The following is a 25,256-nucleotide window of genomic DNA, read 5'->3' as shown; positions in this document are numbered from 1 at the left end:
ATAGTATCTATAGAGGGCAGGGATGACCAGGGGTCATAGGGAGCTATAGAGAACAGGGATGACCAGGGGCCATAGGGGGACATAGAGGACAGGGATGACCAGAGTTCATAGGTGGACATAGAGGGCAGGGATGACCAGGGGTCATAGCGATCTATAGAGGACAGGGATGACCAGGGGTCATAGGGATCTATAGAGGACAGGGATGACCAGGGGTCATAGGGATCTATAGAGGACACGGATGACCAAGGGTCATAGGGATCTTTAGAGGACAGGGATGACCAGGAGTCATAGGGCTCTATAGAGGACAGGGATGACGGGGGGTCATGGGGATCTATAGAGGACAGGGATGACCAGGGGTCATAGGGGGACATAGAGTGCAGGGATGACCAGGGGTCATAGGGGGACATAGAGGGCAGGGTTTACCAGAGGTCATAGGAATCTATAGAGGACAGGGATGACCAGGGGTCATAGGGGGACATAGAGGGCAGTGATGACCAGGGGTCATAGGGATCTATCGGGGGCAGGGATGACCAGGGGTCATAGGGATCTATAGAGGACAGGGATGACCAGGGGTCATAGGGGGACATAGAGGGCAGTGATGACCAGGGGTCATAGGGATCTATAGAGGGCAGGGATGACCAAGGGTCATAGGGGGACATAGAGGACAGGGATGACCAGGGGTCATAGGGATCTATAGAGGACAGGGATGATCAGGGGTCATAGGGGGACATAGAGGACAGGGATGACCAGGGTTCATAGGGGGACATAGAGGGCAGGGATGACCAGGGGTCATAGGGATCTATAGAGGACAGGGATGACCAGGGGTCATATGGATCGATAGAGGACAGGGATGACCAGGGGTCATAGGGATCTATAGAGGACAGGGATGACCAGGGGTCATAGGGATCTATAGAGGAAAGGGATGATCAGGGGACATAGAGGGCAGGGATGACCAGGGGACATAGGGATCTATAGAGGGCAGGGATGATCAGGGGTCATAGGGGGACATAGAGGGCAGGGATGACCAGGGGTCATAGGGGGACATACAGGGCAGGGATGACCAGAGGTCTTAGGGATCTATAGAGGGCAGGGATGACCAGGGGTCATAGGAATCTATAGAGGACAGGGATGACGGGGGGTCATGGGGATCTATAGAGGACAGGGATGACCAGGGGTCATAGGGATCTATAGAGGACAGGGATGACCAGGGGCCATAGGGGGACATAGAGGACAGGGATGACCAGGGGCCATTGGGGGACATAGAGGACAGGGATGACCAGGGTTCATAGGGGGACATAGAGGGCAGTGATGACCAGGGGTCATAGGGATCTATAGAGGACAGGGATGACCAGGGGTCATAGGGATCGATAGAGGACAGGGATGACCAGGGGTCATAGGGATCTATAGAGGACAGGGATGACCAGGGGTCATAGGGATCTATAGAGGAAAGGGATGATCAGGGGACATAGAGGGCAGGGATGACCAGGGGACATAGGGATCTATAGAGGACAGGGATGATCAGGGGTCATAGGGGGACATAGAGGGCAGGGATGACCAGGGGTCACAGGGGGACATACAGGGCAGGTATGACCAGAGGTCTTAGGGATCTATAGAGGGCAGGGATGACCAGAAGTCATAGGGATCTATAGAGTGCAGGGATGACCAGAGGTCATAGGGATCTATAGAGGGCAGGGATGACCAGGGGTCATAGGGATCTATAGAAGGCATGGATTACCAGGGGTCATAGGGGGACATAGAGGGCAGGGATGATCAGGGGACATAGGGATCTATAGAGGACAGGGATGATCAGGGGTCATAGGGGGACATAGAGGGCAGGGATGACCAGAGGTCATAGGGAACTATAGAGGGCAGGGATGACCAGGGGTCATAGGGATCTATAGAGGACAGGGATGACCAGAGGTCATAGGGATCTATAGAGGGCAGGGATGACCAGGGGTCATAGGGATCTATAGAGGACAGGGATGACCAGGGGTCATAGGGATCTATAGAGGAAAGGGATGATCAGGGGACATAGAGGGCAGGGATGACCAGAGGTCATAGGGAACTATAGAGGGCAGGGATGACCAGGGGTCATAGGGATCTATAGAGGACAGGGATGACCAGAGGTCATAGGGATCTATAGAGGGCAGGGATGACCAGGGGTCATAGGGATCTATAGAGGACAGGGATGACCAGGGGTCATAGGGATCTATAGAGGAAAGGGATGATCAGGGGACATAGAGGGCAGGGATGACCAGGGGACATAGGGATCTATAGAGGGCAGGGATGATCAGGGGTCATAGGGGGACATAGAGGGCAGGGATGACCAGGGGTCATAGGGGGACATACAGGGCAGGGATGACCAGAGGTCTTAGGGATCTATAGAGGGCAGGGATGACCAGGGGTCATAGGGATCTATAGAGGACAGGGATGACGGGGGGTCATGGGGATCTATAGAGGACAGGGATGACCAGGGGTCATAGGGATCTATAGAGGACAGGGATGACCAGGGGCCATAGGGGGACATAGAGGACAGGGATGACCAGGGGCCATTGGGGGACATAGAGGACAGGGATGACCAGGGTTCATAGGGGGACATAGAGGGCAGTGATGACCAGGGGTCATAGGGATCTATAGAGGACAGGGATGACCAGGGGTCATAGGGATCGATAGAGGACAGGGATGACCAGGGGTCATAGGGATCTATAGAGGACAGGGATGACCAGGGGTCATAGGGATCTATAGAGGAAAGGGATGATCAGGGGACATAGAGGGCAGGGATGACCAGGGGACATAGGGATCTATAGAGGACAGGGATGATCAGGGGTCATAGGGGGACATAGAGGGCAGGGATGACCAGGGGTCACAGGGGGACATACAGGGCAGGTATGACCAGAGGTCTTAGGGATCTATAGAGGGCAGGGATGACCAGGGGTCATAGGGATCTATAGAGGACAGGGATGACCAGAGGTCATAGGGATCTATAGAGGACAGGGATGACCAGAGGTCATAGGGATCTATAGAGGACAGGGATGACGGGGGGTCATGGGGATCGATAGAGGACAGAGATGACCAGGGGTCGTAGGGGGACATAGAGTGCATGGATGACCAGGGGTCATAGGGGGACATAGAAGGCAGGGTTTACCAGAGGTCATAGGAATCTATAGAGGACAGGGATGATCAGGGAACATAGAGGGCAGGGATGACCAGGGGTCATAGGAATCTATAGAGTGCAGGGATGACCAGAGGTCATAGAGATTTATAGAGGACAGGGATGACCAGGGGCCATAGGGGGACATAGAGGACAGGGATGACCAGGGTTCATAGGGGGACATAGAGGGCAGGGATGACCAGGGGTCATAGGGATCTATAGAGGACAGGGATGACCAGGGGTCATAGGGATCGATAGAGGACAGGGATGACCAGGGGTCATAGGGATCTATAGAGGACAGGGATGACCAGGGGTCATTGGGATCTATAGAGGACAGGGATGATCAGGGGACATAGAGGGCAGGGATGACCAGGGGACATAGGGATCTATAGAGGACAGGGATGATCAGGGGTCATAGGGGGACATAGAGGGCAGGGATGACCAGAGGTCATAGGGGGACATACAGGGCAGGGATGACCAGAGGTCTTAGGGATCTATAGAGGGCAGGGATGACCAGGGGTCATAGGGATCTATAGAGGACAGGGATGACCAGAGGTCATAGGGATCTATAGAGGGCAGGGATGACCAGGGGTCATAGGGATCTATAGAGGGCATGGATTACCAGGGGTCATAGGGGGACATAGAGGGCAGGGATGATCAGGGGACATAGGGATCTATAGAGGACAGGGATGATCAGGGGTCATAGGGGGACATAGAGGGCAGGGATGACCAGAGGTCATAGGGAACTATAGAGGGCAGGGATGACCAGGGGTCATAGGGATCTATAGAGGACAGGGATGACCAGAGGTCATAGGGATCTATAGAGGGCAGGGATGACCAGGGGTCATAGGGATCTATAGAGGGCAGGGATTACCAGGGGTCATAGGGGGACATAGAGGGCAGGGATGATCAGGGGACATAGGGATCTATAGAGGACAGGGATGATCAGGGGTCATAGGGGGACATAGAGGGCAGGGATGACCAGAGGTCATAGGGAACTATAGAGGGCAGGGATGACCAGGGGTCATAGGGGGACATAGAAGGCAGGGATGACCAGAGGTCATAGGGATCTATAGAGGGCAGGGATGACCAGGGGTCATAGGGATCTATAGAGGACAGGGATGACCAGAGGTCATAGGGATCTATAGAGGACAGGGATGACCAGGGGTCATAGGGATCTATAGAGTACAGGGATGACCAGGTGTCATAGGGATCTATAGAGGACAGGGATGACCAGGGGTCATAGGGATCTATAGAGGACAGGGATGACCAGGTGTCATAGGGATCTATAGAGGACAGGGATGACCAGGGGTCATAGGGATCTATAGAGGACAGGGATGACCAGGGGTCATAGGGATCTATAGAGGTCAGGGATGACCAGGGGTCATAGGGATCTATAGAGGACAGGGATGACCATGGGTCATATGAGGACATTGAGGATGTCGTTATTTCAGTGTTTGGTAACTAGTACATTTGGATCATTTAACAGACTGATGAACCTGAATGGTTTAACGAACGTCATCCCTGTCCTCTATAAATTCCTATGACCCCTGGTCATCCCTGCCCTCTATAAATCCCTATGACCCCTGGTAATCCCTGCCCTCTATAAATCCCTATGACCCCTGAATCACTGTGAGGTTTCAAAGTCCACATTTTAAATTACTTTTAGACCAAAAAAATGTCTCTTAGAGGACAGGGATGATCAGGGGTCATAGGGGGACATAGAGGGCAGGGATGACCAGAGGTCATAGGGAACTATAGAGGGCAGGGATGACCAGGGGTCATAGGGATCTATAGAGGACAGGGATGACCAGAGGTCATAGGGATCTATAGAGGGCAGGGATGACCAGGGGTCATAGGGATCTATAGAGGACAGGGATGATCAGGGGTCATAGGGGGACATAGAGGGCAGGGATGACCAGAGGTCATAGGGAACTATAGAGGGCAGGGATGACCAGGGGTCATAGGGGGACATAGAAGGCAGGGATGACCAGAGGTCATAGGGATCTATAGAGGGCAGGGATGACCAGGGGTCATAGGGATCTATAGAGGACAGGGATGACCAGAGGTCATAGGGATCTATAGAGGACAGGGATGACCAGGGGTCATAGGGATCTATAGAGTACAGGGATGACCAGGTGTCATAGGGATCTATAGAGGACAGGGATGACCAGGGGTCATAGGGATCTATAGAGGACAGGGATGACCAGGTGTCATAGGGATCTATAGAGGACAGGGATGACCAGGGGTCATAGGGATCTATAGAGGACAGGGATGACCAGGGGTCATAGGGATCTATAGAGGTCAGGGATGACCAGGGGTCATAGGGATCTATAGAGGACAGGGATGACCATGGGTCATATGAGGACATTGAGGATGTCGTTATTTCAGTGTTTGGTAACTAGTACATTTGGATCATTTAACAGACTGATGAACCTGAATGGTTTAACGAACGTCATCCCTGTCCTCTATAAATTCCTATGACCCCTGGTCATCCCTGCCCTCTATAAATCCCTATGACCCCTGGTAATCCCTGCCCTCTATAAATCCCTATGACCCCTGAATCACCGTGAGGTTTCAAAGTCCACATTTTAAATTACTTTTAGACCAAAAAAATGTCTCTTAAATGGTCCTGATATAACGATGGTCATTTCACTGTCTTTTTAGGAGATGTTCAGATTTTCGGAGAGTTTTAATTGAATGTTGTCGGGGTTTATCTTCCGTTGATCATTTGAAATATTTCTAGGATAGAGGGAGTTGGAGAGGGACTGCATGACTTCTGCCTAAAAACCATTGTGGCCTTGCTTCAGGCTTAGTGGATCAGTATGCCGTGCCTTCAGAGAGGGGGGACTGTGTGTGTGTCATCCTCCACAGCTCCTGTCTGATTGATTCTACTAGGAGCCTCTCTCAAAGGGAGCTCAGATCAAATATAGAAGAGTGTATTAATACACCTGGAACTACCTTCACATCCTGACTCCTGGAACCTCTCAACCTCTCCTGTCTTCTACTCACTCCCTCCCTCCCTCCCTCCACCTCTCCACCTCTCAACCTCTCCTCCTCTCACATCCCTCCCTCCCTCCCTTCATCTCTCCTTTACCTCAACCTCTCCTCCCTCCCTCCCTCCCTTCATCTCTCCTTTACCTCAACCTCTCATCCTCTCTGTCCTCCTCTCTCCCTCCCTGTCTCCACCTCCCTCCCTCACTCCACCTCTCATTTACCTCCACCTCTCCTCTCCTTCACACCTGCTTGGCCTACTGCAGCCGGAGAAGGAAAGAGAGGAGGGTAAGCAGAAAGAAAAAGGGAGCAATGACCCAAGAGAGAGGAAATATATATATATATATATATATATATATATATATATATATATATATATATATATATATATATATATATATAGAGAGAGAGAGAGAGAGAGAGAGAGAGAGAGAGAGAGAGAGGTAATGGAGTAGAGGTAGATGTAGTAGAGGTAGTAGAGGTAGAGAGACAGAGAGTTGGTAGAGGTAGAGAGTCAGAGAGGTAGTAGCGGTAGTAGAGGTAGAGGTAGTAGAGGTAGTAGATGTGGTAGAGGTAGTAGAGGTAGTAGAGACAGAGAGGTAGTAGAGGTAGATGTAGAGGTAGTAGAGGTAGATGTAGAGGTAGTAGAGGTAGATGTAGAGGTAGATGTAGTAGAGGTAGTAGAGGTAGATGTAGTAGAGGTAGTAGAGGTAGATGTAGTAGAGGTAGTAGAGGTAGATGTAGTAGAGGTAGATGTAGTAGAGGTAGTAGAGGTAGAATAGGTGGTAGAGGTGGTAGAGGTAGATGTAGAGGTAGTAGAGGTAGATGTAGTAGAGGTAGAAGAGGTGGGAGAGGTAGAGGTAGTAGAGGTAGTAGAGGTGGTAGAGGTAGAGGTAGTAGAGGCAGAGCGACAGAGAGGTAGTAGAGGTGGTAGAGGTAGTAGAGGTAGTAGAGGCAGAGGGACAGAGAGGTAGTAGAGGTAGTAGAGGTAGAGGTAGTAGAGGTGGTAGAGGTAGTAGAGGTTGTAGAGGTAGTAGAGGTAGTAGAGGTGGTAGAGACAGAGAGGTAGTAGAGGTAGAGAGACAGAGAGGTAGTAGAGGTAGAGAGACAGAGAGGTAGTAAAGGTAGTAGAGGTAGAGAGACAGAGAGGTAGTAGAGGTAGAGATACAGAGAGGTAGTAGAGGTAGAGAGGTAGTAGAGACAGAGAGGTAGTAGAGGTAGTAGAGGTAGAGAGACAGAGAGGTAGTAGAGGTAGAGAGACAGAGAGGTAGTAGAGGTAGTAGAGGTAGAGAGGCAGAGAGGTAGTAGAGGTAGAGAGACAGAGAGATAGTAGAGGTAGAGAGATAGAGAGGTAGTAGAGGTAGTAGAGGTAGTAGATGTGGTAGAGGTAGTAGAGGTGGTAGAGGTAGTAGAGGTAGTAGAGGTAGATGTAGTAGAGGTAGTAGAGGTAGAGAGACAGAGAGTTGGTAGAGGTAGAGAGTCAGAGAGGTAGTAGCGGTAGTAGAGGTAGAGGTAGTAGAGGTAGTAGATGTGGTAGAGGTAGTAGAGGTAGTAGAGGTAGTAGAGACAGAGAGGTAGTAGAGGTAGAGGTAGTAGAGGTAGTAGAAGTGGTAGAGGTAGAGAGACAGAGAAGTAGTATAGGTGGTAGAGCTAGAGAAACAGAGAGGTAGAGGTAGTAGAGGTAGAGGTAGTAGAGGTAGAGAGACAGAGGTAGTAGAGGTAGAGAGACAGAGAGGTAGTAGAGGTAGAGGTAGTAGAGGCAGAGAGACAGAGAGGTAGTAGAGGTGGTAGAGGTAGTAGAGGTAGTAGAGGCAGAGAGACAGAGAGGTAGTAGAGGTAGAGGTAGTAGAGGTGGTAGAGGTAGTAGAGGTTGTAGAGGTAGTAGAGGTAGTAGAGGTGGTAGAGACAGAGAGGTAGTAGAGGTAGAGAGACAGAGAGGTAGTAGAGGTAGAGAGACAGAGAGGTAGTAAAGGTAGTAGAGGTAGAGAGACAGAGAGGTAGTAGAGGTAGTAGAGGTAGAGAGGTAGTAGAGACAGAGAGGTAGTAGAGGTAGTAGAGGTAGAGAGACAGAGAGGTATTAGAGGTAGTAGAGGTAAAGAGTCAGAGAGTGAAGGTAGTTCCAGGAGTCAGGATGTGAAGGTAGTTCCAGGAGTCAGGATGTGAAGGTAGTTCCAGGGGTCGGGATGTGAAGGTAGTTCCAGGAGTCAGGATGTGAAGGTAGTTCCAGGAGTCGGGATGTGAAGGTAGCTCCAGGAGTCAGGATGTGAAGGTAGTTCCAGGAGTCGGGATGTGAAGGTAGTTCCAGGAGTCAGGATGTGAAGGTAGTTCCAGGAGTCAGGATGTGAAGGTAGTTCCAGGAGTCAGGATGTGAAGGTAGTTCCAGGAGTCGGGATGTGAAGGTAGTTCCAGGAGTCAGGATGTGAAGGTAGTTCCAGGAGTCAGGATGTGAAGGTAGTTCCAGGAGTAGGGATGTGAAGGTAGTTCCAGGAGTCAGGATGTGAAGGTAGTTCCAGGAGTCAGGATGTGAAGGTAGTTCCAGGGGTCGGGATGTGAAGATAGTTCCAGGAGTCAGGATGTGAAGGTAGTTCCAGGAGTCGGGATGTGAAGGTAGTTCCAGGGGTCGGGATGTGAAGGTAGTTCCAGGTGTCAGGATGTGAAGGTAGTTCCAGGAGTCAGGATGTGAAAGTATTTCCAGGAGTCAGGATGTGAAGGTAGTTCCAGGGGTCGGGATGTGAAGATAGTTCCAGGAGTCAGGATGTGAAGGTAGTTCCAGGAGTCGGGATGTGAAGGTAGTTCCAGGATTCAGGATGTGAAGGTAGTTCCAGGAGTCAGGATGTGAAGGTAGTTCCAGGGGTCGGGATGTGAAGATAGTTCCAGGAATCAGGATGTGAAGGTAGTTCCAGGATTCAGGATGTGAAGACAGACAGACAGACAGACAGACAGACAGACAGACAGACAGACAGACAGACAGACAGACAGACAGACAGACAGACAGGCAGGCAGGCAGGCAGGCAGACAGACAGACAGACAGAGCCTGGTGCGATTTGGGACAAGCCTCAGTCTCTTCTCAGCAGCACTGTCACCGCCTGGGTCACAGTGCCCCTGTCTGGCCACATGTGTGTACTACAGCTGCTCTGCCCTCTGAAATGACTGGTTATGGTTAGGTACTAGTTAGTATATATGAATAGTTAGGTACTAGTTAGTATATATGAATAGTTAGATACTAGTTACTATACATGAATAGTTAGATACTAGTTAGTATATATGAATGGTTAGATACTAGTTAGTATATATATGAATTGTTAGGTACTAATTAGTATATATGAATATTTAGATACTATTAGTATATATGAATAGTTAGATACTAATTAGTATATATGAATAGTCAAAAACTAGTTAGTATATATGAATAGTTGCATACTAGTTACTATATATGAATAGTTAGATACTAGTTAGTATATATGAATTGTTAGATACTAGTTAATATATATGAATAGTTAGGTGCTAGTTAGTATATATGGATGGTTAGATACTAGTTAGTATATATGAATAGTTAGATACTAGTTAGTATATATGAATAGTTAGATACTAGTTAGTATATACGAATAGTTAGATACTAGTTAGTATATATGAATGGTTAGATACTAGTTAGTATATACGAATAGTTAGATACTAGTTAGTATATATGAATAGTTAGAAACTAGTTAGTATATATAAATGGTTAGGTATTAGTTACTATATATGAATAGTTAGATACTAGTTAGTATATACCGTATGCTTGGTTAAAACCTCTCCAGGGTCCCACCTGGCCAACATCCGGTGAAATTGCAGAGCGTGAAATTCAAAAATACTCAATTAAAATATTTATCATTCTAGAAAATATATGTGTTAAACATCAAAATAAAGCTTAATCCAGCAGCTGTGTCAGATTTTAAAAAGGCTTTACGGCGAAAGCAAACCATGCGATTATCTGAGGACGGCGCTCCGCATACAAACACATGACAATCGTATTTCAACCAGGCGGTTGTGCCACAAAAGTCAGGAATAGCGATATAATAAATGCATTGCCTTTGAAGATCTTCTTCTGTTGGCACTACAAAAAGTCCCAGAAACATCACAAATGGTCCTTTTGTTCGATAATGTCCTTCTTTATTTGTATGGCACGTTTGATTCAGAAATACACCGGTTTCAACTCGCCCAACATGCCTACAAAGTATCTAATAAGTAACCTGTAAACTTGGTCCAAACATTTCAAACAACGTTCCTAATCCAACCTCAGGTATCCTGAAACGTAAATAAATCGATAACACTTATGACGGAATAAACTGTTTCTAATACCGGATAAAAACAACGTGAAGTTCGCTCCTGTTCACACGCATCAAAACAGTAGAGTCCACCTGGAGTGACACTTCCGTACTTCTTCATTTCTCAAAAGAAAAACATCAACCAATTTCTATAGACTGTTGACATCTAGTGGAAGCCATAGGAACTGCAACCAGGTTCCTAATAATAAGGGAGTCCCATAGAAAACTATTGGAAAATCCTATGACCTCAATTTGTTTTCCCCTGGATGGTTTGTCCTCGGGGTTTTCGCCTGCCATATCAGTTCTGTTATATTCACAGACAATATTTTAACAGTTTTAGAAACTTTAGAGTGTTGTCTATCCAAATCTACCAATTATATGCATATCCTGGCTTCTGGGCCTGAGGAACAGGCCGTTTACTTTGGGGATGCTTTTCAAAATACTGCCCCCTACCCCAGAGAGGTTATTAAGGCCAACACGTTACCCAAAACAAACTTTGGAGGTGGAGTCACTTACAGTTGACCGGGGAAGCTCTAGCAGGGCAGAAATTTTACTAACTGACTTGTTGGAAAGATGGCATCATATGACGCTGCCACGTTGAAAGTCACTGAACTCAGTAAGGCCATTCTACTGCCAATGTTTGTCTATGGAGATTGCATAGCTGTAGCTGTGTGCTCGGTTTTATACACCTGTCAATTTGAAAGGGTGTCCATGTACTTTTGCATACAGTATATACCTCTGCCTTAACTCAGTGCTTCTCTGAGACATGAATATGGAGCAACGGGGAGAGAAAGTTTAAGTCATGAATAAATTTGATCAAACATTCAGTTGGTACCTGACTGGTTTATAAAGAGAGGAACTGGAGCTTCGGTATCACAAAGTTCTGCTATTAAAACCTAGTCACTTTAAAAAAATATTTGGTGGGGAAAAAGTTATGGTAGTTTCAATGTATTCATAATCCATTGAGAATGGAGACCTGGTTCTCTCTCAGAACTATCCTACTCAATGACCGTATCTACTCATTTAAAATGAGGATCTTTGGACACGTGGCTTTCTCCAATAATATAAGTCAACTAAGATAGTGATAATCTACTTCTTATACCCAGATAATCACATCTGAAACCTTGCTTTATATTGGGTTTATATTGTGGTGTGTTCTAGAGAGTAATGTCGCAGTTGTAAATGAGAACTTGTTCTCAACTAGCTTACCTGGTTAAATAAAGGTAATCTGGTCTACCTGGTTAAATAAAGGTGATCTGGTCTACCTGGTTAAATAAAGTTGAAATAAAACATTTTAAAATTATATTCTGATCTTGTCCTCTAGGAGATCCCGTTCTACCACATCTGAAACCTTTTATAGTGGTCCATGTTGTGTTCTTGTCCTCTAGGAGATCCCATTCTACCACATCTGAAACCTTTTATAGGGGTCCATGTTGTGTTCTTGTCCTCTAGGAGATCCCATTCTACCACATCTGAAACCTTTTATAGTGGTCCATGTTGTGTTCTTGTCCTCTAGGAGATCCCATTCTACCACATCTGAAACCTTTTATAGTGGTCCATGTTGTGATCTTGTCCTCTAGGAGATCCCATTCTACCACATCTGGAACGGTTCCCAGCGGTTCCTCCACTGTACCTTCACCCTGGAGCGGCTCAACCTCAGTACCTGTGAGCTCACCTGTCAGCTGTGTGTCTGGCAGGTAGAGGGGGAGGGACAGAGCTTCAGCCTCGACTTCAACATTGCCAAGGTAACACTCAGGTCTCATACAATGCATTCAGAAAATATTCAGACCCATTTACTTTTTCCACATTTTTGTTACGTTACAGACCTTATTCTAAAATGCAATAAATTGTTTTCTTCCCTCATCAATCTACACACAATACCCCATAATGGCAAAGCAAAAACAGGTTTTTATGAATTTTAACAAATTATTAGGAATATTTTTTTTTTAAATCACATTTACATAAGTATTCAGACCCAGGTGCTTTTCAGCAAACTCCAAGTGGGCTTTCATGTGCCTTTTATTGAGAAGTGGCTTCCATCTGGCCTCTCTATCATAAAGGCCTGATTGGTGGAGTGCTATACAGATGGTTGTCCTTCTGGAAGGTTCTCCCATCTCCACAGAGGAACTCTGGAGTTCTGTCAGAGTGGCCATCGGGTTATTGGTCACCTCCTTGCGAAGGCTCTTCTCCCCCGATTGCTCAAAAGTTTGGTCGGGCGTTCAGCTCTAGGTAGAGTTTTGTGATTCCAAACTTCTTCCATTCAAAATTGATGGAGGCCATTGTGTTCTTGAGGACCTTAAATGCTACAGCCACTTTTTGGTACCCTTCCCCAGATCTGTGCCTCGACACAATCCTGTCTCTGAACTCTACGGACAATTCCTTCAACCTTATGGCTTGATTTTTGCTCTGATCCTCAACACTGGGACCCCACAAGGGTGCGTTCTCAGCCCTCCCCTGTACTCCCTGTTCACCCATGACTGCGTGGCCATGCACGCCTCCAACTCAATCATTAAGTTTGCAGACGACACTACAGTGGTAGGCTTGATTACCAACAATGACAAGACAGCCTACAGGGAGGAGGTGAGGGCCCTCGGAGTGTGGTGTCAGAAAATAACCTCACACTCAACGTCAACAAAACTAAGGAGATGATCGTGGACTTCAGGAAACAGTAGAGGGAGCACCCCCCTATCCACATCGACGGGACAGCAGTGGAGGAGGTGTAAAGTTTTAAGATCCTCAGCGTGCACATCACGGACAAACTGAAATAGTCCACCCACACAGACAGCGTGGTGAAGAAGGCCTCTTCAACCTCAGAAGGCTGAAGAAATGTGGCTTGTCTCCCAAAACACTCACAAACTTGTACAGATGCACAATTGAGAGCATCCTGCCGGGCTGTATCACCGCCTGGTACGGCAACTGCACCGCTCACAACCGCAAGGCTCTCCAGGGGGTAGTGCGGTCTTCACAACGCATCACCGGGGCAAACTACCTGCCCTCCAGGACACCTACACCACCCGATTTCACAGGAAGGCAAAAAAGATCATCAAAGACAACAACCACCGGAGCCACTGCTTGTTCACCCCGTTATCATCCAGAAGGAGAGGTCAGTACAGGTGCATCAAAGCAGAGACTGAAAAACAGCTTCTATCTCAAGGCCATCAGACTGTTAAACAGCCACCACTAACATAGAGAGGCTGCTGCCAACATACTGACTCAAATCTCTGGCCATCAGACTGTTAAACAGCCACCACTAACATAGAGAGGCTGCTGCCAACATACAGACTCAAATCTCAAGGCCATCAGACTGTTAAACAGCCACCACTAACATAGAGAGGCTGCTGCCAACATACAGACTCAAATCTCAAGGCCATCAGACTGTTAAACAGCCACCACTAACATAGAGAGGCTGCTGCCAACACACTGACTCAAATCTCAAGGCCACTTTAATACATGGACTTAATAAAGGTATCACTAGTCGCTTTAAATAACTCCTCTTTAATAATGTTTACATACCCTACATTACTCATCTCATATGTATATACTGTTTTATACCATCTACTGCATCTTGCCGCACAGCCATCGCTCATCCATATATTCATATGTACATATTCTCATTCCCCCTTTTAGATTTGAGTGTATACGGTAGTTGTTGTGAAATTGTTAGATTACTTGTTAGATATTACTGCACTGTAGGAACATCAAAGGGTCTGAATCTTTATGTAAATAAAGTATTTCTGGGTTTTTTTTAATTATTTTTTTTATATACATTTGCAAAAATGTCTAAAAACCTGTTTCTATTTGTCATTTATGGGGTATTGTGAAGTCGTTATGGGGTATTGTGATGTCATTATGGGGTATTGTGATGTCATTATGGGGTATTGTGATGTCATTATGGGGTATTGTGATGTCATTATGGGGTATTGTGTGTATATTGATAAGGGGGAAAAATGTATGTAATCCATTTTAGAATAAGGCTTGTAACGTAACAAAATGTGGAAAAAGCCACGGGGCCTGAATACTTTCCCAATGCACTGTACAATGCATGTCACACTATGCCTCTCCAAGATAGGTGTTGATAAGATACCCAAAGAGATGGACTCTTTTCTGGCTTTTAACAATATGCATCCATATATCTTTAGTATGTGTGTGGCTCAAACTCTCTATACTCTAATCCTGTTTTTATTTGGTTCATATGACCTAAGAAGACAGCAGTCTCCTGGACTATATAGTTCATGGCTCGTAGCTAAACAGGACGTGTTCGGCTGGAACTTTCTCTTTGTGTTTATCTCTATATGTTCCTATGTAACCCTTTCTATATTTCTCTGGCCCCATAGGACAGTCGACCCCTGGACCCGGAGTTCCTGCTGATGGACAATAACCCTAGCGGCTCAGCTCTAGCAGGACCCAGTGCTTTCCAGATCCCCTATCTCATCAGGCAGAAGATCTGCAGCAGCCTGGATACACCTTGTCCCAACGGGGCCGATTGGAGACTGTTGGCCCAGAGACTCAAACTGGACAGGTAACGAACCCTAACCCTAACCTTGTCCCAACGGGGCCGATTGGAGACTGTTGGCCCAGAGACTCAAACTGGACAGGTAACGAACCCTAACCCTAACCTTGTCCCAACGGGGCCGATTGGAGACTGTTGGCCCAGAGACTCAAACTGGACAGGTAACTAACCCTAACCACCGACCCTAAACTAGAGACTCAAACTGGACAATTAACTAACCCTAACCTTTTGGAGAGTAAACAAGGCCCTATGTACAGTGCATTGGGAAAGTATTCAGACCCATTAACTTTTTCCACATGTTGTTACGTTACAGACTTATTCTAAAATGGATTACATTGTTTGTTTTTTTCCTCATCAATCTACAGACATTACCCCATAATGACATCACAATACCCCATAATGACATCGCATAATGACATCACATTACCCCATAATGACATCACATAATGGCATCACATTACCCCATAATGACATAATGACATCACAATACCCCATAATGGCTTCACAATACCCCATAATGGCTTCACAATACCCCATACTGACATCCCAATACCCCATAATGGCATCACAATACCCCATAATGGCATCACAATACCCCATAATGACATCACAATACCCCATAATGACATCACAATACCCCATAATGACATCACAATACCCCATAATGACATCACAATACCCCATAATGACATCACAATACCCCATAATGACATCACAATACCCCATAATTACAAAGCAAAAACAGTTTTTGTTTTTTATTTTTGCATATGTATTACAAATAAAAAACTGAAATATCACATTTACATAAATATTCAGACCCTTTACTCAGAACTTTGTTGAACCACCTTTGGCAGCGATTACAGCCTCGAGTCTTCTTGGGTATGGTGCTACAAGCTTGGCACACCTGTATTTGGGGAGTTTCTCCCATTCTTCTCTGCAGATCCTCTCAAGCTCTGTCAGGTTCGATGGGGAGCGTCGCTGCACAGCTATTTTCAGGTCACTCCAAAAGATGTTTGATTGGATTCAAGTCCGGGCTCTGGCTGGGCCACTAAAGGACATTCAGAGACCTGTCCTGAAGCCACTACTACGTTGTCTTGGCTGTGTGCTTGGGGTCGTTGTCCTGTTGGAAGGTAAACCTTCACCCCAGTCTGAGGTGCCTTTCCAAATCATGTCCAATCAATTGAATTTTACCACAAGTTGTAGAAACATCTCAAGGATGATCAATGGAAACATTTTGCACCTAAACTCCATTTCGAGTCTCATAGCAAAGGGTCTTATATCTAAAATCTTGTTTTTGCTTTGTCATTGTGGGGTATTGTGTGTAGATTGATAAGGGGAAACAAGTATTTAATCAATTGTAGAATAAGGCTGTGACACAACAAAATGTGGAAAAAGTCAAGGGGTCTGAATACTTTCCGAATGCACTGTATCAGGCTAAAATATTGGTTTGGGCCTAGGTATAGAAATGTAATATTGGTTTGGGACTGGGCCTAGGTATAGAAATTCAATATTGGTTTGGGACTGGGCCTAGGTATAGGGATTCTATATTGGTTTGGGACTGGGCCTAGGGATAGAGATTCTATATTGGTTTGGGACTGGGCCTAGGTATAGAGATTCTATATTGGTTTGGGACTGGGCCAATGTATAGAGATTCTATTTTGGTTTGGGACTGGGCCTAGGGATATAGATTCTATATTGGTTTGGGACTGGGCCTAGGGATAAATATTCTATATTGGTTTGGGACTGGGCCTAGGTATAGAGATTCTATATTGGTTTGGGACTGGGCCTAGGTATAGAGATTCTATATTGGTTTGGGACTGGGCCTAGGGATAAATATTCTATATTGGTTTGGGACTGGGCCTAGGTATAGAGATTCTATATTGGTTTGGGACTGGGCCTAGGTATAGAGATTCTATATTGGTTTGGGACTGGGCCTAGGGATAGAGATTCTATATTGGTTTGGGACTGGGCCTAGGGATAGAGATTCTATATTGGTTTGGGACTGGGCCTAGGTATAGAGATTCTATATTGACTTGGGACTGGGACTAGGTTTAGAGATTCTATATTGGTTTTGGACTGTGCCTAGGGATAGAGATTCTATATTGTTTTGGGACAGAGCCGATGCCTCTCCCATTTAACATGACTCAGCACAGCTAATTTGGGCCAGTAAATGTACCATTTAAATTAGGCTTATTTTAAACAGGAAAGAATCAGAGAGAAAACCCCTGATCAATTACCTTCCAATGTAACTTCCTCCTGGTAATGAAGTCTATTAGCTACATTTGTCTCATCAGCAGGATTTACCTTAATTAATTACACATTGGATTGGTGCAGTACAGGTCCAATTATCCCTGATTGGCTCAGTACAGGTCCAATTAGCCCTGATTGGCTCAAACTAATCCATTCCCATTTATTTCCCTTAGAGAAACATCTCTTATGTTGGGTACAGGGGAAATCTGGGATCAGAATGTCCATGTTCTGACTTTTCAAATTAGGTGTATGAAAGGCTGTTTCTCCCTGCTATACAGAACAGTGTGGTGTGAAAGGCTGTTTCTCCCTGCTATACAGAACAGTGTGATGTGAAAGGCTGTTTCTCCCTGCTATACAGAACAGTGTGGTGTGAAAGGCTGTTTCTCCCTGCTATACAGAACAGTGTGGTGTGAAAGGCTGTTTCTCCCTGCTATACAGAACAGTGTATGAAAGGCTGTTTCTCCCTGCTATACAGAACAGTGTATGAAAGGCTGTTTCTCCCTGCTATACAGAACAGTGTATGAAAGGCTGTTTCTCCCTGCTATACAGAACAGTGTGGTGTGAAAGGCTGTTTCTCCCTGCTATACAGAACAGTGTGGTATGAAAGGCTGTTTCTCCCTGCTATACAGAACAGTGTATGAAAGGCTGTTTCTCCCTGCTATACAGAACAGTGTGGTGTGAAAGGCTGTTTCTCCCTGCTATACAGAACAGTGTGGTATGAAAGGCTGTTTCTCCCTGCTATACAGAACAGTGTATGAAAGGCTGTTTCTCCCTGCTATACAGAACAGTGTGGTATGAAAGGCTGTTTCTCCCTGCTATACAGAACAGTGTGGTGTGAAAGGCTGTTTCTCCCTGCTATACAGAACAGTGTGGTATGAAAGGCTGTTTCTCCCTGCTATACAGAACAGTGTATGAAAGGCTGTTTCTCCCTGCTATACAGAACAGTGTGGTGTGAAAGGCTGTTTCTCCCTGCTATACAGAACAGTGTGGTATGAAAGGCTGTTTCTCCCTGCTATACAGAACAGTGTATGAAAGGCTGTTTCTCCCTGCTATACAGAACAGTGTGGTATGAAAGGCTGTTTCTCCCTGCTATACAGAACAGTGTGATGTGAAAGGCTGTTTCTCCCTGCTATACAGAACAGTGTATGAAAGGCTGTTTCTCCCTGCTATACAGAACAGTGTATGAAAGGCTGTTTCTCCCTGCTATACAGAACAGTGTGGTATGAAAGGCTGTTTCTCCCTGCTATACAGAACAGTGTATGAAAGGCTGTTTCTCCCTGCTATACAGAACAGTGTATGAAAGGCTGTTTCTCCCTGCTATACAGAACAGTGTATGAAAGGCTGTTTCTCCCTGCTATACAGAACAGTGTGGTATGAAAGGCTGTTTCTCCCTGCTATACAGAACAGTGTGATGTGAAAGGCTGTTTCTCCCTGCTATACAGAACAGTGTATGAAAGGCTGTTTCTCCCTGCTATACAGAACAGTGTATGAAAGGCTGTTTCTCCCTGCTATACAGAACAGTGTATGAAAGGCTGTTTCTCCCTGCTATACAGAACAGTGTATGAAAGGCTGTTTCTCCCTGCTATACAGAACAGTGTGGTATGAAAGGCTGTTTCTCCCTGCTATACAGAACAGTGTATGAAAGGCTGTTTCTCCCTGCTATACAGAACAGTGTTTCACTGTTGAACAGTGTTTCACAGGCTGTTTCTGCAGTACACCAGCTACTGTAAGCTGATGTTTCACCCTGTAATGTGAAAAACACATTCTAATCTCCACACAGTCCTTTTTGTATAATAACAATTGAACTTTATTGGTTCACTGGTACAGTTTACTACCATCACTGTCTTAGCTGTGGCCCTGTTAGCTGTGGCCCCGCTAGCTGTGGCCCTGTTAGCTGTGGCCCTGCTAGTTGTGGCCCTGTTAGCTGTGGCCCTGCTAGTTGTGGCCCTGTTAGCTGTGGCCCTGTTAGCTGTGGCCCTGTTAGCTGTGGCCCTGTTAGCTGTGGCCCTGTTAGCTGTGGCCCTGTTAGCTGTGGCCCTGTTAGCTGTGGCCCTGCTAGCTGTGTCCTTGCTAGCTGTGTCCCTGCTAGCTGTGGCCCTGTTAGCTGTGGCCCTGTTAGTTGTGGCCCTGCTAGCTGTGGCCCTGTTAGTTGTGGACCTATTAGTTGTGGCCCTGCTAGCTGTGGCCCTGTTAGTTGTGGACCTATTAGTTGTGGCTCTGTTAGCTGAGGCAGCCTTTCACACACTGGCCCGGTTAGTCTGTAGGCTGGAAGGTGATGTGTTACACTACATTCTCTCACCTGCCTTAATGTCTGTCTGTATGATGTCCACACACACACACCACACACCACACACCACACACCACACACCACACACACCACACACACACACACACTGAATATAAGCCTGTAAAATAGTCTGAATGCTTTGTTATTCCTTGAATCCATTTAAGTGATTTTCACTGCAGTAGGTTAACAGGAGATAGTGATTTTCACTGCAGTAGGTTAACAGGAGATAGTGATTTTCACTGCAGTAGGTTAACAGGAGAGAGTGAATTTCACTGCAGTAGGTTAACAGGAGAGAGTGATTTTCACTGCAGTAGGTTAACAGGAGAGTGATTTTCACTGCAGTAGGTTAACAGGAGAGAGTGAATTTCACTGCAGTAGGTTAACAGGAGAGAGTGATTTTCACTGCAGTAGGTTAACAGGAGAGAGTGAAGAATTAAAGGTCTAGCTGTGCTCTCTATCCAACCGTTCTCAATGTGAAGCTGAAGGACATACAGGCTCGCTGGTTTTCCTCTACCCTCAACCTCTCTTCACACCCCGACCCCCGACCTCACCCCCCCCCCCCCCCATCTTGAAGTGGTACACAACAGCCCTTAAATCCATAGACAGTAGAGGATCAGAGAAAGGCCATCAGCTGGATTTACCTGAATTAATTACACATTGGATTGGAACAAGCCACTCCAGATACCTCTGTCATCCTCCCCATCACACACACTACTGAGCTGAAGGTCCTGTGTCCCAAACCGCACCCTATTCAATCCCTATACGGTGCACCACTTCTGTCCGGGGTCCGTAGGAAGTTCCATAGGGCTCTTATCAAAAAAAAAGTAGTGCACTATATAGGGCATAGGGTGCCATTTGGGATGGAGCCAACGTGTGAGGAAGGGACAGTGGGGTCACTGCATTTAGGCCTATTGATTGGTTTCGGGGTTTGATCCGAAAGGTCAAGGCCTGGAAGCAGAAAAGGTCATTTTCTACCTAAATGTCAACTTCCTTTAGGGGATTAAGGGATAAAGTTTCTATGTGTGATTTATGTTGGATTAATGGCCATTTTTATTATCAAATGCAAAACAGGGATCCTAACTGCTGAAAGGATAAGACATCCAAAATGAATGGTTTGATGTATATTGTTGGCTTACAGTATAGTGTAATATAGTATAGTGCAATATAGTATACTGTGGTATGGCATAGTATAGTGTATTGTAGTATAGTGCAGCGTACTATATTTTAGTGTAATGTAGTATCGTGTAATATTGTGTAGTATAGTGTAGTATAAATGTTGTTGTGCAGTGTAGTATATTGCAGTGTAATATAGTATAGTGTGGTATGGCCTAGTGTAGTAGAATATGTTGTAGTGTAGTATATTGTAGTGTAATACCATGCAGTATAGTATAGTATTGTGCGGTATGACCCAGTGTAGTATAGTATAGTGTGGTGCTGTGTAGTATAGTATAGTATGGTATGGCCTAGTGTAGTATAGTATAGTGTAGTCTAATGTAGTAATCATGTAGTGTAATGTGTAATATAGTGCAATATAGTATAGTATAGTGTGGTATGGTACAGTGTAGTATAGTGTATTGTAGTGTAGTGTGTTGTAGTAGAGTGTACTATAGTATAGTGCAGGACAGTGTAGTATCGTGTGGTAGGGTGTAGTATAGCATAGTGTAATATAGTGTAGTTAGGTACAGTGTGGTATGGCACAGTGTAGTGTAGTATATTGTAGTATAGTGTAATATAGTATAGTGTAATATAGTATAGTATGGTATAGAATGGTGCAGTGTAGTATTGTGTAATATGGTATAGTGTAATATAGTATAGTGTAATATAGTATAGTATGGTATAGAATGGTGCAGTGTAGTATGGTGTAATATAGTATAGTGTAATATAGTATAGTGTAATATGGTATAGTATGGTATAGAATGTTGTAGCGTGGTATAGTGTAATATGGTATAGTATAGTGTAGTCTGGCATAGTATCGTATAATATAGCATAGTGTAGTATAGTGTATGGTGTGGTATAGTATAGTGGCGTACAGCATCGTATAGTATAGAAGTGGAGCATAGTGTGGTGTAGCATATAGTATATTATAGTATAGTGCAGAGTAGTGTAGTATAGTATATATTGGTGTAGTATGGTATATAGCTGTGTCGTATAGTGTGGTATAGTATAGTATAATATCATATAGTATGATTCAATATAAAATAGTATAGTGCTGTATAGTATAGTTTAGTATAATATAGTATAGTATGGTATAGTATAATATAGTATAGAATGGTGTATTATAATATAGTATAGTATAGTATAGTGTAGTATAGTATGGTGTGGTATAGCATAGTGTGGTGTGGTGTAATACAGTATAGTATGGTATAGAATGGTGTAATATAGTATGGTGTAATATGGTATAGTGTAATATGGTGTAGTGTAATATAGTATAGTGTAATATAGTATAGTGTAATATAGTATAGTGTATAGTATAGAATGGTGTAGTGTAGTATGGTGTAATATAGTATAGTGTAATATAGTATTGTGTAATATGGTATAGTGTAGGGTATAGAATGGTGCAGTGTAGTATGGTGTAATATATTATAGTGTAATATTTTATAGTGTAATATAGTATGGTATAGAATGGTGCAGTGTAGTATGGTGTAATATAATATAGTGTAATATAGTATAGTGTAATATAGTATAGTGTAATATAGTACAGCGTAATATAGTATAGTGTAATATAGTATAGCGAAATATAGTATAGTGTAGTATAGTGTAGTGAGGTGTAATATAGTATAGTATAGTATGGTATAGAATGGTGCAGTGTAGTATGGTGTAATATAATATAGTGTAATATAGTATAGTGTAATATAGTACAGCGTAATATAGTATAGTGTAATATAGTATAGCGTAATATAGTATAGTGTAATATAGTATAGTATGGTATAGAATGGTGCAGTGTAGTATGGTGTAATGTAGTATAGTGTTATATAGGATATTGTAGTATGGTATAGAATGTTGTAGTGTGGTATTGTGGAATATGGTATAGTATAGTGTAGTCTGGCATGGTGTAGTATAATATAGCATAGTGTAGTATAGTATAACATCACATAGTATGATATAATATAATATAGTATTGTGTTGTATAGTATAATATGGTATAGTGTAGTATACTATAGTGTAGTATAGTATAGTGTGGTGTAGTATATTATAGTATAATATAATATAGTATGGTGTAGTATAGTACATGGCGGTATAGTGTAGTGTAGTATCGTATACTAGAATATAGTGTAGTATAATACAGCGTAATATAGTATAGTGTAAAATAGTATAGTGTAGTATGGTGTGGTATAGTATAGCGTGGTGTAATATAGTATAGTATGGTATAGAATGGGCTAGTGTATTATGGTGTTATATAGTGTAGTGTAATATAGTATAGTATAGTGTAATATAGTATAGCGTAGTATAGTGTAGTGAGGTGTAATATAGTGTAGCGTAATATAGTATTGCGTAATATTGTATAGTGTGATATAGTATAGTGTAATATAGTATAGCGTAATATAGTATAGTGTGGGATAGTGTAGTGAGGTGTAATATAGTATAGTGTAATATAGTATAGTATGGTATAGAATGGTGCAGTGTAGTATAGTGTAATATAGTATAATGTAATATGGTATAGTGTAATATAGTATAGTATGGTATAGAATGGTGCAGTGTAGTATGGTGTAATATAGTATAGTGTAATATAGTATAGTATGGTATAGAATGTTGCAGTGTAGTATAGTGTAATATAGTATAGTGTACTATAGTATAGCGTAATATAGTATAGTGTAGTGAGGTGTAATATAGTATAGTGTAATATAGTATAGTATGGTATAGAATGGTGCAGTGTAGTATGTGTAATATAGTATAGTGTAATATAGTATAGTGTAATATAGTATAGTGTAATATGGTGTACTATAGTGTAGTCTGGTATAGTATAATATAGCATAGTGTAGTATAGTATAATATAACATCATATAGTATGATATAATATAATATAGTACAGTGTTGTATAGTATAATATGGCATAGTGTATTATACTATAGTGTAGTATAGTATGGTGTGGTATAGTATAGTGTGGTGTAGTGTAGTATATTATAGTATAATATAGTATGGTGTAGTATAGTACATGGTGGTATAGTGTAGTGTAGGATCGTTTACTAGAATATAGTGTTGTATAATATAGTATAGTGTGGTATAGTATGGTGTGGTGTAGTATAGTGTGGTGTGGTATGGCATGGTATGTAGTATAGTATTTAGTAAATATATTGTATGGTATTGTATGGTATAGTGTGGCATAGTATAGTGTGGTTTAGTTTTGGCATAGTATGGTGTATATAGTATAGTATATAGAATTGCATAGTATAGTATCGTATAATGTGGTATAGTATAGTGTGGTATAGTATAGCAAAGTGTGGTATAGTATATATTATCATATAGTATATAGTATAATGTGGTATAGTATATAGTATAGTGTGGTATAGTATAGCATAGTGTGGTATAGTGTGGTATAGTATAGTATATATTACCGTATAGTATATAGTATAGTGTGGTATAGTATCGTATAATGTGGTATAGTATAGTATATAGTATAGTGTGGTATAGCATAGTGTATAGCAGGGCTGCAGAGGAGCACAGATTATGTCAGTAGCACATCACTAAGGACTTTACAGTGCAGTATTGGGGGAAGGAAATGTCAACAAGGACTCACTAAGGACTTTACAGTGCAGTATTGGGGGAAGGAAACGTCAACAAGGGACAATAAACAACCCATAATGAATTGAATAATGAATCTCTCCCCCCTCTCTCTCCCTTTTTCCTCACTCCTCTCCCTCTTCTCACCTCTCCTCTTCCTCCTCTCCTCTCCCTCTCCACTCCTCCAATCCCTCTCCTTCTCCTCCTCCTCTCCGTTTCCTCTCCTCTCCCTCCCCTCCTTCCCTCTCTTCTCTCTCCATTTCCTCTCCCTCCTCTCCCTCTCTCCTCCTCTCCCTCCTCTCCTCTCCCTCTCTCCTCCTCTCCCTCCTGTCCTCTCCCTCTCCTCTCTCTCCTCCTCCTCCCCTCTCCTCTCCCCTCATCCGTTCCCTCTCCCTCCTCTCCTCTCTTCTCCAGGCACATGAGTTTCTTTGCGTCCAAGGCGAGTCCCACCAGTGTGATTCTGGATCTGTGGGAGGCCCAACACTTCCACAGTGGAAACCTGAACCAGCTGGCCACCGTCATGGCCGACATCGGCAAACAGGAAGCTATGATTTTCCTGGTCTCAGACGGAGAGTGCTAGCCTTAGCTCTGCCCCACACTGTCCCAACACTGCACCCTATTCCCTAGATAGTGCACCAATGTAGGGGACTACCTAGGTAATAGAGTGCTATTTGAGATCGGCCACCTAAAAAAGGAGATGACTGGAACAGGGTAGAATATACAGACACATGAGAGGAGAGGAGAACACTCCCCCTCTCTCGCCCCTCCTTTACAAGAGAGAAGAGAAGAATGGAACACTCCCCCCCCCCTCTCCCCTCCTTTACAAGAGAGAAGAGAAGAACGGAACACTCCCTCTCTCTCTCCCCTCCTTTACAAGAGAGAAGAGAAGAACGGAACACTCCCTCTCTCTCTCCCCTCCTTTACAAGAGAGAAGAGAAGAACGGAACACTCCCCCTCTCTCTCCCCTCCTTTACAAGAGAGAAGAACAGAACACTCCCCCTCTCTCTCCCCTCCATTACAAGAGAGAAGAACGGAACACTC

At 44.1% G+C, this 25,256-nt stretch overlaps 1 protein-coding gene across 1 annotated transcript in view; it reads left to right on the top strand.

The window, feature by feature from the left end:
- Positions 1–25,015, top strand: part of LOC110513519 (netrin receptor UNC5A-like) — a 598,088-nt gene extending 573,073 nt beyond the window's left edge. The window contains exons 13-15 of the mRNA XM_036943545.1: positions 12,030–12,194; positions 14,784–14,968; positions 24,630–25,015. Of these exons, the coding sequence (XP_036799440.1) occupies positions 12,030–12,194; positions 14,784–14,968; positions 24,630–24,795 (516 nt within the window). The 3' untranslated portion in view covers positions 24,796–25,015. The remainder of the gene's footprint in view (positions 1–12,029; positions 12,195–14,783; positions 14,969–24,629) is intronic.
- Positions 25,016–25,256: the final 241 nt, after the last annotated feature.

This window comes from Oncorhynchus mykiss, chromosome 14, assembly GCF_013265735.2.
Source record: "Oncorhynchus mykiss isolate Arlee chromosome 14, USDA_OmykA_1.1, whole genome shotgun sequence".
In the NCBI taxonomy this organism is placed as follows: Eukaryota; Metazoa; Chordata; class Actinopteri; order Salmoniformes; family Salmonidae; genus Oncorhynchus; species Oncorhynchus mykiss.
The sequence above is the reverse complement of the archived record's forward strand: the minus strand, read 5'-3'. Positions and strand labels throughout refer to the sequence as shown.